This window comes from Austrofundulus limnaeus, unplaced genomic scaffold (assembly GCF_001266775.1).
Source record: "Austrofundulus limnaeus strain Quisiro unplaced genomic scaffold, Austrofundulus_limnaeus-1.0 Scaffold4, whole genome shotgun sequence".
NCBI lineage: Eukaryota > Metazoa > Chordata > Actinopteri > Cyprinodontiformes > Rivulidae > Austrofundulus > Austrofundulus limnaeus.
In genome coordinates this window covers 1077863-1093545 of record NW_013952406.1, presented here as the reverse complement: position 1 = coordinate 1093545, position 15683 = coordinate 1077863, and the positions used below count along the sequence as shown (strand labels likewise).

Here is a 15683-nt window from a genome sequence, read left to right as displayed (position 1 = left end):
ACATTAAATAATTCCCGACTGCACTTGAACGCACCACACTGTAATGATCAYAGGTAAACATGCAGCCACCAGGTTTCAGTACTGCAATCTGGCAAACCGGAACCTAAAGTGGCACAAGAAAGAGGAAGCAAAAAGGTTTGAGTAGGCAAATAAAAAWTCATGAAGATCCAACTGGTGTCACCATGTTTGTTTATCAAAAATCAAACAACACACACCTTTACACAGACAGCAGCAGGAGCACGTGGTGGAAGAAAACTGTCAGCAAAAGAAGATTTGAAGCTTTCTGATTAGCTGGCCGATTCAAGTGGGTGTGATTTTTTTTCTTTTTTTTTTTTTTCAAGTATGCAAAGACAAGTTTCTGCCGCTGGCGGACGGTGCAGATTGAGCTCCAAGCAGTCTGAGGTAAAGTTAAAAAGAAACCAAAATGTGATTAAAAAAACCAACAATTCAAGTTCAGAGTTTACGTACGTGAAAACTGTTATTGCAGGTGATGTTTGTTTTGTTTATTTTTTAGTGACAGGTTGTTTATTCACCTGCTAATTATCGCCTGTAGTGTGTTAGCATCGTTAGCTAGCGATGCTAACACCAAGCGAAGCTAGCGCTACACATTAAAGTTTTTTTTTTATCCCAAAAGTTTATTATTTTAATCTGTTTAATTTAGGTCAGTTTAGACTGATTTTGGAGTAGGATGAACGASTCGGTTAACCCGTTGAGCTACGAGCTCCTGGCGGAGGTGGGAGAGGGCTCCTTCGGTAAGGTGTACAAAGCCCGAGAGGTCGGGGGGACGCAGCGTCTCCTGGGGGTGAAGAAGCTCAACTGCCGCTGGGCCTCGACGGAGACCGGGATTCCCCCCTTCATGATCCGGGAGGCGGCTCTGCTTCGCAAAATGGCCTTCTTCAACCACCCGAACGTGGTGAAGTAGGTTCGCTATTGATTTTTTTCCATTTAGCAGTACAAATTATTAGCTATTATATTTAACCTGTCACGCTTTGACTTTCTCGTTAGTGCGCATGCGCAAACATAAGCATCCTTTTGGGTAGCTGTTAGTTCCCCCCAGAGATTAATAAAGTATATTTTCTGATTTACATTTAAAAAATCTATTTGTTGTCATCAAACACAAGTTTACCTTTTTTTAGCTTTGCTAATGCAAATGAAAGAGAAATTGTTTAAAAAAAATCTGCGTTTTGATCAGCTTTTCTACAAACTTTTTGTTCTGCAGACTTTTAGATGTGTCCGTTGTGTCGGTGAACTCCACCCTGGACCTCACGCTGGTGCTGGAGTACATTGACCAGGACCTGTCCACCTACATCTCTAAGGTTCCAGCCTGTGGTCTGAGCCGTCCTGTCATAAAGGTGGGAATATGAGATTAAAAAAAATTTTTAAAACACAGCAGCTCTTGAGTCGACGTAATATCTGCTGCGGTGTCGCTGTCAGGATGTGATGCGTCAGCTGCTGCGCGGACTGGACTTCTTACACACGAACCTGGTGCTGCACCGTGACTTGAAGCCGGAGAACATCCTGGTCAGCAGCTGTGGAGAYGTGAAGATCGCAGACTTTGGACTGGCTCGTCTCCACAGCTTCAACATCTCTCTGACACCAGGCGTAAGTGTCACTGCGGAGCTCGCCTTCAGGTGTAAAACATCCTTTTTTAACCGAGCGTGTTGCCTCGTGTTCCCCTGCTTCTCGTCAGGTGGTGACTCTGTGGTATCGAGCGCCTGAAGTTCTGCTAAACTCCGTTTACATGTTCTCTGTGGACATGTGGAGCGCCGGCTGCATCTTTGCGGAGCTTTTCCTCTTGAGGTCGGCGAGTCAGAAAACATCTGAGTCTGAAGTTTCGTCTTGATTTTAGGGTTTTTGTGATTCTGTAAAACTGGAGATTAAGCATATTTTGCTTGTGCTCTGCAGACCGTTGTTTAAGGGGTGCACTGAAGTGCAGCAGCTGCAAAAAATCTTTGAGTAAGTAACTCCCGAGTGCTGAGTCAGCATCTGTATACTTTGTGTTATTTTAGTCATTCATGCATCAAATCGTTCAGCTTATTCCGGAGAGGAGAGCTCTGATCTTTGATGTTCTGTAACTTTTACACTTTTATGAAAAGTTAAACTTATTTACAAATATTTTCTCCATTAAACACATTTTTACCTCACTTCCTTCCAAAACATTGATCTCTTAAAAAAACCTGCCAACGGACTCCTTTTTTGTCTTATTTATAGCTGTTAGTTAGCATTTAGCGTCTTTTAGCCATTGTTATGATACTTTCAGCTTCTAGCTAGCATTTTGCTAATTTTTGGTTCTACCTAGCCTTTAGCTAATTTTAGCTTTTGACAAACCTTGTTTAAAATTTTACCTACTGTTTTGCTACTATTAGTATGGCCACATTTAAGCACCATTTTGCTACCGTTTTAATCTTTAAATTAACTTTTGACTATTTTTAAGTAGGGCTGCCACAAACGATTATTTTAATAATCGATTAATCACCGATTATTTATTCGATTAGTCGACTAATCAGATCATACGATAATTGAATATAAAACATAGAGCTTATCACGCCAGAATGCAGCTGCTATTGTATAAACATCGTTAGATTTTAGCTATATGCTAACTAAAAATAATTGCTGTGGAAGGCAAGTTCTGCTCTGCAGATATTACACAGGTTTCTCTTTCATTTTCTTAAAATGATCCCACACTTTGAGCTCTGTTGTCAGGTAGCCATGATACCAGAGCCTGTCTGTATAAAGTCTTGTAACGTCCACGGCCTACCCCAGTTACCACTACTGTGCATGTGTGTCAAGGACAGAAAGGCAGACGTGGCAGTGGAAGGTGTCAAAGCAGTTTGGAGAGAAAAACAAAGTAAAGAACAACAACAAAAAAAGAAAACGATTAATCGATTATTAAATTAGTCATTGATTATTTTAATAATCGATTAGTCATCGATTAATCGATTAATCGTGGCAGCCCTACTTTTAAGCACTGTATTGCTACTTTTAGCATCTATCTTCTATTTTTGCTACTTTTATCGTTTAGTTAGCCTGTTGTTTTATTTAGGCACCATTGTGCTACTTTTAGCTTCTAGTTAGCTTTTGACTGCTGTTAAGCACTGTTCTGCTACTTTTAGCTTTTATCTAGCCTTTTGCTACTTTTAGCATCTAGTTAGCCTTTGACTACATTTAGGCACTGTTCTGGTACTTTAAGCTTTTAGTTAGCCGTTTGCTACTTTTAGCTTTAAGTTAGCCTTTGACTGCTTTTAAGCACGGTTCTGCTTTTAGCTTCTATCTAGTCTTTTGCTACTTTAAACTGCTGCTACTTTTCAGTTAGCCATTTTCGCTTCTTTCAGAAATTTTTGCTACTTTAGCTTGCTCATTGCTTCCTTTAGTTTTTACATCACATTTTGCTTCCTCCTGTCTTCCCCCTTTTTTTCTCATTAATTAATTATTATTATTTTATCTTTAGGGTGATCGGTTTGCCCAGCGAGGAGGACTGGCCTCAGGACAGCCCCATCTCGTACTCAGAGAGCTGGGGACCAAGAGGATCCTGCGCCCAGCTGCTCCCTAACCTGGACCCGGACGAGGCCGACCTGCTGTCTGTAAGCTGCGGAGCCGTGCAAAAGTTTTAAACCAGAATCCTGACCTCCAGCTGACAAAGCCGGACAGTAATGTTTTTGCCCATGTCTCACCTTCAGGGGTGTTTGGTGTTCAGCCCGAGCGCTCGCATCTCCGCGGCCAAAGCTCTGACTCATCCTTACTTTGTGAAGAACTGAAGAGTTCTGTTCCACTCAAGGAGCCGAAGGAGGTAAAGTTCAGCTGAGATTCAGTCCAATCCTAAAATCCACTGAAAACTTGAAAAATCTTTTCTTTTTATAAAAGAAAAAAATCAGAAACATCATGAAAATGGAGGTCAGAGGAGAGGAAACTCAAAGGTTTATTTTTGATACATGTCCAAAACTCATACATTTATTGTTCTTATTTTAATTTGGAAACTTTGATGTGACTTTAGGGACGGTTTGTTGAGTTTCAGATAAATGTGAAAGTTGTTGTTTTTACTGAATGTAGTTTGTTTGTTTGTTGCAAAAAAAAGAAATCCTGTTTGAATGCTCCTTTACTTTGATGAGTTACTTTTTTGTTCTTGTTTTTGATGGAAAGCAACACTTGTTTTTGTTTATCAGATGTTTTATTTTTGTTTGTTTAAATATTTATGGTGTTCTGATACAGAATGTACTGTATTTATTTTTCTACACGAGTTGCTCTGTTCGTTCAAGAAGCTTTTCTATAAACTCTTTGAACCTGTTGCTGTGTGGATTATTTGCAGATCCAATGTAGGCAGGAAGAGGGCGCTGTTGGGTCTTAATTAGTTAATTAGTTGTGGACCTTCACCCTCATTTTTTCTATAAGTGTAGTAATCCATTTAAATTATGAAAAAAACACACAAAGCTGTCGTTTTCAGTTAAAATACTTATTTCAGTCTATTCCCCTCTAATTAAAATTGACATCTTTAGTAAATGCAATTTTTGCATTAGGTTTTTATGTTAAATTTGGATGAAAAGTGGAAGTTTGCAGGCTTAAAGAAAAGAATTGTGAAGTACGGAGGGGGTAGCATCATGTTATGTGGTCTTTAGCTGCAGGAACAACTAGTGTCTTAAAAGAATATTCGTATTTCATCCTGATAAAACTGTCATATGTTTTATTATAACAAAACACCTGGAGAACGCCTCCCTTCCGGTCAGATCACGTGACCACTAAGTTTTTAAATAACGGTTCTCCTGCTCGTTTGATCGTTTTAAGAAGAGCCGACTTCAGGTGAGTTTTTGAGTCGGGATGTTCGTGTAAAYCCCGTCCAAACGGAAGCCGAACCCCTGTCCGTTCCCTGGAGCTTTGGGTCCGTCTATTTATACCCGGTCAGAGCCGCCCCCCAGCTGCGAGCCTGACCACATTAGGAGCGGCTGAGAGCGGCGGAGGATCAGAGCGGCACCGCCGGGGCGGAGGGACACATGGAGCTCTCTCGATGTAAGTAGCTACTCCTTGGTTTGGAGAAGTGTTTCACGACCAGAACCGGGCGACGGTTCGGAACCCAGTTACCGTGTCCACCTGTTGGATTGGGCGGCTGAAGCTCGTTCGGTTTCAGAACTGTTCGGAAGGTTCTAAGCCTGAAAAARACTGTGATGATGGGATGTCTCGCGAGACTTCGTGTTGGCGCTTGGAGCGTCTGTGTCGAACGACTGTCGGCTACTACCAGGACAAATTTTAGACCATTTTAAATAGAAGAAACTCCCGGTAAAAATGATCCAATCTACAAATATTAGTTCAGTATCTGGGGGGCAACTTTTTCCCCCCCTGTTTGCTATTTAGCTGTTGGTTGTGGCGGCCATCTTGAATATGTCTCCTCCAAAATGAATCTTTTATGAAAGTTTCAATTAAATCTGTTTAATCTCAGTTGTTTTATTGTCAGACAGACAGCAAAAACTCTCAAGCTATAATGCCAAATATTAGCCCAATCTCTAGAACTAACAGAGATGTAGCCATTTTTTTTGTGTTTGCTAATTAGCTGTGGCGGCCATCTTGAATATTTATTCAAAATGAATCTCACATCCTGAACGTGACATTTGTTTAATTTGTGTTTTTTTACAGACAGCAAAACTCTAAGCCATGAATATTAGCTCAATATCTGTTGACTGAGTTGTAGCCATTTTTTGTGTTCGCTAATTAGCTGCGGCGGCCATCTTGAATCTAATTAACTCCATAGAATCAGTTTTAGAAGATCATTCAGTGCTTCAGTCAGGTTTAATTGAACTATATTCTTGGTTAATGGGATATTTTGCTAACAGACACGTTCTAAGCAGATCTTGATTGGGTTAACGCTCATCGTAATTTTTATTTCCGCTTCTGCAAAGTCGACTCAAGTTGTTGCCAATGTTTTGTTTTTCCTCTAATGTCCATTAGTTGTGGTGGCCATCTTTACTCTGTTTAACTCTAAATTAATTAGTTATAGAGGCCTAATTGGTGATTGCTTTATCCAAGTTTCATTAAAATCTGACCATTGGTTTATGAGAGATTTTGCTAACAAACATGTTCTAAACAGATCTCGCACAATAAATGAGCCCTCAGTAATTATCGGGGATCAGTCTCTGCTACTACCACGCCTAATTTTAGTTGTCTCAATAAAGTCGACCCATTTTTGTTTTCCCCATAACGTCTATTAGCTGTGGCGGCCYTCTTGAATTGACCAGGGGTTTACTTCCTGTGGGCAGGTAATACAAAATTTGCGTAAAAATCAYTTGAAAGTTTCGTCTGTGRACAGGACYATCCTCTGAGGAACATGTCCTCAGGAACTTTAGGGCAGGTAACTCAGCGGGGTAGGTGTAATGGGTCGGAGGATTATCCCAGAACGACCTTTTAATCTGGTTCAGCCCGATTTCTGCTGGACGTCCAGGTCAGGACTGAAGAMGCCAGATGATTATCTTTTCTGCCCGTGTGTTTGTGAGTCTGTTAGCAAAATATCTGACAAACTGCTGAAGATGTTTTAATTAAACTTTCAGGTAATAATCACTAAATATCTGTCTACAACTAATTCACTTTTGGATAGGGCTGTGTATTGGCAAGAATTTGGCGATACGATACATATCATGACAGAGGGGTCACGATACGGTATATCCTGATATATTGCGATACTGTAAACAAGGCAATATATAAGTATTGCGATATATTGCGATATTTTTAGTCCAAAAATTCTATTAAATAAAAACCTCTTACTGGAAAAAAAATGAAAAAACCAAAATTCATTGTCTCAGAAAATTCTAATATTACATAGACATACTTTTGATACATTTAGCTGTGTCCTGCTTTGTATGTATTTTATTTTATTTGTTTCATATTTCTTATTTCATCCATGTTTTCAAATATTAGACTAAATTTTGCCAATAAATTGTTTGAAAATGTATTTTTTGCAGATTTTAGTTTTTAATATTAATTTACAATATGTTCACCCAACACTTAACAATAGCCTCTACCTCTGGAGGTAGAGGAGCCAAATGGCTGGCTCACTGCTGCCAACTAGTGYTCAGAGGCTGAACTACAACATAAAAATGAACAGCTGGCAGGAAAGTTGACATTTTAAACCTTAATAAAAAATCGATACAGGGCTTTAGAATATCGATACAGTATCGGGAAATGAAATATCGCGTTATTTCAGTGTATCGATATTTTCTTACACCCCTACTTTTGGAGTCAGTCCAATGTAAGCTACCGGTAACTGCAACAGCTCATCCACATTAGCCAACAAAAATAMCTCTAATTCAGTCCATTTTGCAGATATTGAGCTAAAATTTGATGTGGTAGTAACTGAGAGTCCTTACCAACACATGCTCTGATATAAACAGCTCCATCGTTTCTCATCATGTGTTGATTTTAGTCTAAAAGTCTGGCACAACAGGTGTAATGTCATTAAATGCATTTTTTCCCTTTTAGTTCAACTATTTAGAATTTTGTTCTAGTAAAGTTTAGATTTAGACTTTAGCGTTTTGCAAACCTTTATTTGATTTTTGTGTTTTTACCAAAAAGAACACAAATAAAGCCCATAAATGAAAGTGGTATCATTGGATTGCAGGTGTGCACGAGTTACGATGTGATAACAGGTTTATTGAGTTAAACTGATCAAATATGAAGTTTTTCAATTTGGTGAATCCTGCAGCCGTCCAGCCTCTCAGCAGGTCCTCGTGCTGCACTAAGTCTGCGGCTCGCAGCTCTTTGTTCGTCTCCATTATGTTTCCTGCAGCAGGAATGCTGACGCKCACAGTTTGGAGAAACACACCGACACAAACGAAAACACTCACTGTATATTCTGAAGTACAGTAAAGTGCAAAATCTTATTTCTTATATTGATCATATTTTGCATCGAAGGAGCCTCGTTTTCTTTTTATCTAAACCTCTTCAAGCTTTCTGAAGGTTTTTCAAAAAATTTTATGGAACTTAGCCCAGTTATTCGCTATTATTCATTTTTGTTGTTGCAAACCAAGATTTGTGTTTGAATGCTTTATAAGTCAGAGTTAAGTGACTTAACATTTATTTTGAAAATGATGAATTAAAATGCGCCCAGAACAAAACACATAATAARAAACAGATCACTGAATGTGTTTTAAGAATAATTAAAAACCAGGGATTGTTGTAATGAGACGGCTCGCTCGGCGTCMGCGCTGCAGCGGTGAAAAAGGGTGACGCAGGTTGTTCTGCTTTAGGTTATTTGTAGTTTTAGTGGAAGAGAGGCGAGTCCGCGGACCGTTTGGAGCTGAGCCCAGGTGTTGAGTTTCAATGCAAGAAGAGATTCCTGCAGGCTGGAGTTGATCATCTTACATGGACCTGAGGAAGAGGAGGAGGGATTCAGGTTAGAAAACTAACGGTTACTGATAGGGCCGATTCAGAGATGTCAGACTTGTTGATTTAACAGGAAATGTGCAGAATAAACACTTTAAAAATCGCTTATATCTACCTCCCCCTCTGTGACGTCAGCAAATTTGACGATGTTGTGGCYGCCATCTTTATAGAGATGACTCAAGAAGGGGGCTTAGTACACAGCCCTGAGGAGAACATCTTTTAATATTTGTTTATTGTGTTGTAGATAATGAGTTAACGAGTTGTTTTTATCAGTTCTGCTGCATTTAATTTTCATTTTCTTTCAGGAGAAAAGTCTCTGAGGAGCAGAATCAACACAGACGAAGAGGTCTGATGGAATCTGATTTCCTGTGTTTTGGCGTCACCGTTAAGCGGAGGACAGACTCTCCTTCCTCACACACCCTGCAGGTGAAAACTTAAATCCTTCGGGGYCTGGGGGTGGGGGGGACATGGAGGCGACGGAGAACCCGGTCCTTGAGCCCAGGGCGGAGAGGATCGCCCGCTACAAAGCCGAGAGGCGGCGAGAACTGGCCGAACGCTACYGCGTGACAGAGGAGCTTCCCTCCAAATGTGAGAGGAGGGACGGGCGAGAGCTGACCCAAACCCCAAGAAGTGGGCTGGACTCGGACGGCCTCGGCGAAAGGGCAAACGGCAGAACACAAGAGGTTCTAAATGGAGTCGRGGAGGATGTTCCTGCAGAGAACAACTCCCTGAGAGGGTGAGTCAGATTTGTTTCTAAAAACAACCTGGAGCTCATTTAGGTGAAAACCTGAGAGAAAAACTGTTAAGTTTTTTGGTATTAAACCCAGAAATAGAATATTAACTCAGTAACAGAGTTAAAAGTCTAACAATCCTTGAAGGAATGCATATCACTCGCCAGAGTCAAACCTGAAAGCTGCTGCAGCTGAAGATGACTTTCAGCAAATCTTTGCTCCGTATCTGAAGTTTTAGTTCATCATGCTGTATGATCTGATTTTACTGGATGTTTCTCTGCAGAGATTGACGGGAGATATTTATTAGGGCATGCCAATCTGCCTCCCTCTTTATCCACCTTAAAAAGGGATCTCTATACTTTAAAAAATGGTATAGACACACAGTCGTACCAGGGCTCTAGACTAACTTTTTGGTGTGCCTAACATTTTTTCCTAAGGTGCACCAGSACAAATGTTAGGTGCACCCAAATTTGCAAATGCATCACATTTAACATTGATGTTTTAATGGTTCACTTTTTTAAAAAATCATTGTTATCCATTAAGGAAATATTAACTCACAAATAATTTAAAAATCTGGCAAAAAATAAAGTTCTTCATTTGAACCAGAATTGTAGACATACAACTTACTGAAAAGTAATTTTAAAGTGATTCTATGACCTCAAGTTTTAACTTAAACATCAAGATAAATGAAATGAAAGAAATTCTAAACTCTAAGTACAAATGTTTAAGGGTTGAACATTTTATCAACATCTTAAACATTTCATGGTTAAATGTATTTAAGACTACACATGTTTCTCAGATGGACAACTCATGCCTTCAGGATCTTGGGCCAAACCTGATGAACAGAGAATTATGATTAACAGCAGAAATATTACTAATATTTATTAAATGTGAAAAAGCTTTTTTAAAATAATGAAAATAACATAACATGAAAAAGTCTTCAATTTAATTTGTATTAGTTGAATTGTATGTATCTCTTACTAAAAAAACTAAACTGTGCAGTCATAAAACCATTTTCAGAACCTGGAACGTAACCGGTGAAGCCGATTATATGTAAAAGCGACCTGCCATACAGGTGAGCTTCCTGCTGGAATAATCTGCTGCAGAGCAGAACCTGACTGCAAGATGGACTTTACCACTGAAAATTAAGAGGAAGCAACCATCCACATATCATTTCCACAGTTAACAAAAAAAGAAAGAAAGAAAGGTTTTTCCGACTCTGGGTTAAAAAAGAACCACCAGTTCGACCGGAAATATTTTTAAGGTGCACTATTATAAAATAAGGCCGCCTTTGGGATCAAATTAGTCGCACTTTAGAGCCCTGCGTACATTAATTCAGCCCGAACAGCAACATGCACCCCTAAAAATTTCATATCAAAACGACCGGCTCGGCAATGGGAGGGGTGCTATTACTTTTAGTGGCATTTCAAGTTACTATGGAGATGTAAATTACAAAATACTACAGTCAAAAAAACCTCATAGGAGTACACRAAGCTCAGCTCTCAGCTGAAAAAATGGCCACACTCTGAGTCATGTGACCTACAGTGGTGCGCTTTGTGGCTTCAAATGATTTCTTGGCAAACAATTTCTTCTTACAGCTACATTTTTTACGATACACAAACAAATTATACATGAAAATGTAGGCGTTTTTGTCTTTCAATGTTTCTGGTTTTGCTGTAGGACAAATGGTTTTCTCTCAAAGTGCCACAGAAGGCAGAGTGCTACCAGTTCTCGTTCCATACTACTCCATGTTGTTTTTCTCAAGCTCCGGTTCAGTAGCAAAGCGAAGACCGTTTTTAAGTCGTCATATCTCTGACATAAAGTGCTACAAAATTTTGAAAATTCCCGTGATTAAGAATCAATCTCTTTTCTCACTCGTGGTTCAAGAATTATTTCAATAGATCTTATAGATTTTACACAGCGGACATTTGTTTGAACTAAACTTTTCTGCATATTCCCCACTTTAATCTGCAGAAATTTGACACCTGCTAGGTTTCCTAATGACATCACAATCTGGCCTTCTGATTGGCTGAGCCTGTTACTGGACYGAATAGATTCTTGAGTGAGAGACTGAAAGATGGAGTTTGTGTAGGTCAACATGGCACCTAGATAGCTCAAATGTTTTGAGACATATGAAGCTGAAATATGGTGGGTTGGTAGCTGCGAGCTAACCCAACACATTTTAAATGCTATTCACAAGTTTAGACTAATCGCTAATGCTAATTTTAGATAAGGTTGTATTTTAAGACCTACAAAGCTGAAAACTGGTACAACGGTGTCAAGAACAAGGTTTGACAATATCTGAAAGCTAAATAAAAAATCAAGATGGCTAAAATATATAAAATTGTCCATAATTCAGTTATTTTTCAACATATTAGAATAAAATTTGGTGTGGTGGTTGCTGAGAACAATCCTCATCACATAAATCAAAAATCCAAGATGGCTACCAAAGCTTAAATAATATAATTGTCTATAATTCAGTCATTTTTAAACATATTGGAATAAAATTTGGTGTGGTGGTTGCTGAGAACAATCCTCATCATATAATTAAATGAAAAATTCAGGATGGCCGCCATAACTAAACAGAAGAACTGACCATAACTCTGAGGCGAAATTTGGTATGGTTGTCGATGACAGTGGTCTCCATCAAACGGTGAACTTAAATCTTGCACGTGGCAGGCCCTTTCATAGTTCCTCCTGGAACTGGTCTGTACTTGTTAATTTTTTTGTTTCTGAGAGTTCGTCCTCACCTGCCTCCCCCTCGCCCCTGCCCCCCCCTTACAGCCAGGGTTTCCAGGACTCTGCCAACAGTCTTGGACCCAACGCCCCGCAGCTCCACACCGGCGTGTCGGTGGGTCAGTTACGAAGRGCCCTCCTGCAGCAGACGGAGAGCGGAGAGGAGCCGGAGAAAGTGTAAACTCTCCTGCGTGTGTGATCTTTGTGACAGTTGTTGCCTTCATCTCAGCTTCTTCTTCCTCACCTGTGTTTGTGCAGCCTGGAGGCCGGGTGGTCCACGTCCTCTCTGGACCTGGCCGTGAAGCCGGGTTCTGAGGGGGGCCGGCGGCGCGCTCGGCGTTACCTTCCTGGAGGGACGAGCGGCGGACGCAAGTCCGGCGAGCGCTTCAGAACTCAGCCGATCACGGCCAACGAGGTGGAGGAGAGCAGGTAGGTCTATTTTATTTTATATTTTTTTATAAAGTGAAAACAAATCATGTTTATGGTTATTAGTTCCTCGCTGATAAAATGGGTTAAACTGAGGCGCATGTTGAGCAGAACCACAGAAGCTCATGGACAGTCTGCTTTGCATGACCTCTTTATCCCACATGACCTCCACCGTTTATCAAGGATGCAAATATTTCTCCGCCGTTTCTCTGAGCTGCGACTGGAAACACAGGAAGCAGTTTTAGGAGTTTACAGTTGTTGAAATGACTTACGGCAGCTGCAGYAAAAAGCGATCAGTTTTCATTTTGTTGTATTTGATGACCTGATATTTTACTGATTCTTCCAGGCTGATGGACGGAGAAGAAGAGGAGAATAAGAAAGGTAAAAGTTTATTTTCTTTTATTCTCGTACAGTCAGTACTGGCTGTAATTTTATGGTTTCTTACTGCTTTAAGATTTAGGGATGCACGATAACTCATTTTAAGAACCGATAAATGATAACTTTCTCCTTCTAACGGCCGATAATAGCCGATAATAACCGATAATAACCGATAACATGCCAGGAGAACTAGTCAYAAATGGGTAAGGTCATAACATAAATAAACTAGTCCGAAACCAAGTGACACTGTAAATTACATTATTTGAAATAAACTCTTAGCAAACAAACGTTTCTTAAAGTATATCAAACAAAACAATTTCTCAAATGGCCATCTTTTTAAATAAGGCACATTAATTATAAAAAAAGACCTTTAACACTGATCTCAGATTTAAACAAAAGAGAAAAAGTCATTGCACAAGTTCAAAACAGATAATGCACTAACACAAGGGAGGGTGAAGTGTTGTCATCATTTCCATTGTTAAATTGCTTGAGATTTGCGTTCTCTCTGGCWTTTTTTTTTTAGATTTGTCAAAATCCTCAGCAATGATTTAAGTCTCAATGAGTTCTTGAACGCTAGCTTGTTGTTGTTAGCATTTTAGCAGACAGACTTTGTGCTGCATTCAAGAGGTAACAGACATTACATGTTCTCAAATTGGGAGTAGTTGTTCCAACCTTTTTATGTTAATAATTATAAAGTTTGTGTGTAACATACATGGTTAATTGGTAAAATAACATTAATGATTATTAAAATGACTGGTTGTTTTCCAGCACAAAGTATTCTAATTGTTTTTCTAGGGAGAGAGTTGTTTTTTCGATGCCACTTGAACGTTGCGCAAGTTGAGCAGGACGAGAAGCGGCTTGACCAAAAAGGATTAAAATAAATAAGCACACTTTCTACCTCACTGGCAAACGTATGCATATATTATCGTTTCTGTTTATGATATCGGGCCGATAGTTATCATGCACCCCTATTTAGCTTTCAGCCATCTTTTGGTCACTATTAGCTGGCTTTTAGATACTGTRGGCTACCATCTGCTACTTCAAGTGTTTAACCAGTATTTTTTCCAACTGTTAGCTACCGTCTGCTATGTTTAGCTTTTAGCCTGTCTGTTGGCGCTTTTGGCCTTTAGCCATTGGTTTATTTCAGCTCTAACAACTCGTTTTTTTTTTTTTTACGTATCATTAATACGTCCTGCACTTTTCACAGTTCAGTTGTCTTTATGAATCCTTCACACAGCTGCCTTGGTTAATCCCTGTCAGTGTCCTGGAAATAAAGTTGTTTTTATTTTAGTCTCGTCTTATTTAACATCCTCGGTGTTGACAGTTTTATGTCTGATAAAACACGCAGAGCCGATGCCAGGTCCGTTCTAGTCTTATTTGACCTCAGTGTTAAAAACAGGTTTGCTTTTATTTGGTAAACGAGCTGCAGAAACAAGTGTGTTTTAGAGGTTTMTCTGACGTGTTGTTACACGTTTGTTTAAAAGTGTTTAATCAGCAGCAGAACCTTTTTTAGCTGCTGTGAAAAATCACAAACAGCTTCTGTTTTTTTTCCTCACATTTTCACCTCTTCTCCTGCAGCGGATGTGAAAACAGACGACAGAGCCAAGATGAGCGTGGCGGCCAAGATGTCTTTGTTCAAAGTAAGTTTCCTCCTCTTCAGTCGGGTTTGAAACAAAACTCTACATTTACAGTCGGATCAGCCCGGATGTTTGTGCAACGCWTCAGCTCCTGAGCAGCTTTTAGTTCTGAAGGATCAGGTGGAAATGTGTCATTAGCAGGCAGCAGCTGTGTTATAATTAGAGAAGGAGGTGAGGTAACCGAAGCCGGCGGGTCTCAGGTTTCGCTCTGACCCGTTGGGCCGACATGAAGCTCCAACTTCCAGCTTGTTACTCATCAGCACCACTTTACCCTGTTTCACCTGCTACAAACAAACAAGTGATACGATGGAGATGAGCAGGTGACCAAGGTGAAACCCCTGCCCTCCACCTAAAGTCATTTCATATCCTAACATCTGTTTCCTATAGTTCACTTGTGGGGAGTGGAGGCCCTCCTCACTGTAGTCTGATGGGGCTGCAGGAGATTCTCTCATCTCCAGCGCAGGCTGGAAGGGATTGCGCAATCAAATGTTTCATCCTTTGAACAGGAAATTAAAGAATTCAGAGATAAAAAAAATAAATAAAATGCATGTCTAAGTGTTTAACATGCTGCATTTATTAATCTATTTTCAGAATTTTTAAATTAAATGACCTTGTTTAAAAACAAAAACATTTACGTGCTTCATCATTGGGACACGTCCACCTGCCCAAATCTGCATTTACGTGCCCAGGGCAATCTGACACTATTGGCACCGTTTTTAAAAGAGAAACTAACCGACTTTACAAATCTTGGAGGAGGAGGAGGAGGGGGGTGGTTGTTGGATCTTTCTGGTCCTCTGTTTTTATTTATTTATTTTTGGCTGCTCTGCAGGAGCTGGAGAAGTCTGCTGCCCCTGAGGTCCCGGCCCAGTTGAACCCTCGCTCGACTGGTTCTGTTCATGAACGCCGGATGCGCCGCAGCAACGACCATCGCTTCCTCACTCAGCCAATCACCTGTGAGGAGAAGGTGGCCYTCAGGTGGGAGGAGCTGAATTAAAAAAAAAAAGATTATTAAAAACTGAAGAACGAATTATTAAAGTTAAAACTATCAAAACAGTAGCTGTAATCTAAACACAAGCTAAAAGCTAAATCCTGGTGGCAGGGCGCCGACATCGGAGGAGCTTCAGTCTGCTCACGTGGAGTCAGAGGAGGACGGAGATGAGAGCTGCAAGATGAGCATGAGGGAGAAGCTGGACCTCTTCAATAAACTGTCCCTCCCCGGGAGGCAAGGGGCCGGACRCCCTGCTGGTCCCTCTGCTGGACCCCCAGAGAGGCGAAGGCAGAAGGGGTCCCGGTACCGGACGCAGCCCATCACAGTGGAGGAGGTCAGCCTGGTGAGTGCGAGGAAAGTTGATCTCTGTTTAAAGAACATTTTTTCCCCTTTTTGAAAGTATTTATTTATTTATGATTTAATTTACTT

The 15683-nt window shown here is 40.3% G+C and overlaps 2 protein-coding genes across 6 annotated transcripts in view; both read left to right on the top strand.

Moving 5' to 3' along the window:
- Positions 1-279: 279 nt before the first annotated feature.
- Positions 280-3787, top strand: cdk21 (cyclin-dependent kinase 21). Its single transcript, XM_014022480.1, has 8 exons — positions 280-402; positions 662-918; positions 1220-1352; positions 1435-1602; positions 1691-1800; positions 1906-1956; positions 3449-3581; positions 3678-3787. Exons 2-8 carry the CDS (start codon positions 689-691, stop codon positions 3753-3755), a joined length of 903 nt encoding a protein of 300 aa, XP_013877934.1. The 5' UTR covers positions 280-402; positions 662-688; the 3' UTR covers positions 3756-3787.
- A 1021-nt stretch (positions 3788-4808) lies between these two features.
- Positions 4809-15683, top strand: part of svilc (supervillin c) — a 23712-nt gene continuing 12837 nt past the window's right edge. For 3 of the 5 annotated variants that reach the window (XM_014022463.1, XM_014022447.1, XM_014022439.1), the window contains exons 1-8: positions 4810-4998; positions 8664-9094; positions 11874-12002; positions 12084-12254; positions 12598-12632; positions 14208-14269; positions 15096-15241; positions 15366-15597. In XM_014022463.1, the coding sequence (XP_013877917.1) occupies positions 8826-9094; positions 11874-12002; positions 12084-12254; positions 12598-12632; positions 14208-14269; positions 15096-15241; positions 15366-15597 (1044 nt within the window). In that variant the 5' untranslated portion in view covers positions 4810-4998; positions 8664-8825. Of the gene's footprint in view, positions 4999-8663; positions 9095-11873; positions 12003-12083; positions 12255-12597; positions 12633-14207; positions 14270-15095; positions 15242-15365; positions 15598-15683 lie in introns of all 5 variants that reach the window. The other 2 variants (XM_014022456.1, XM_014022469.1) reach the window with 2 other exon arrangements.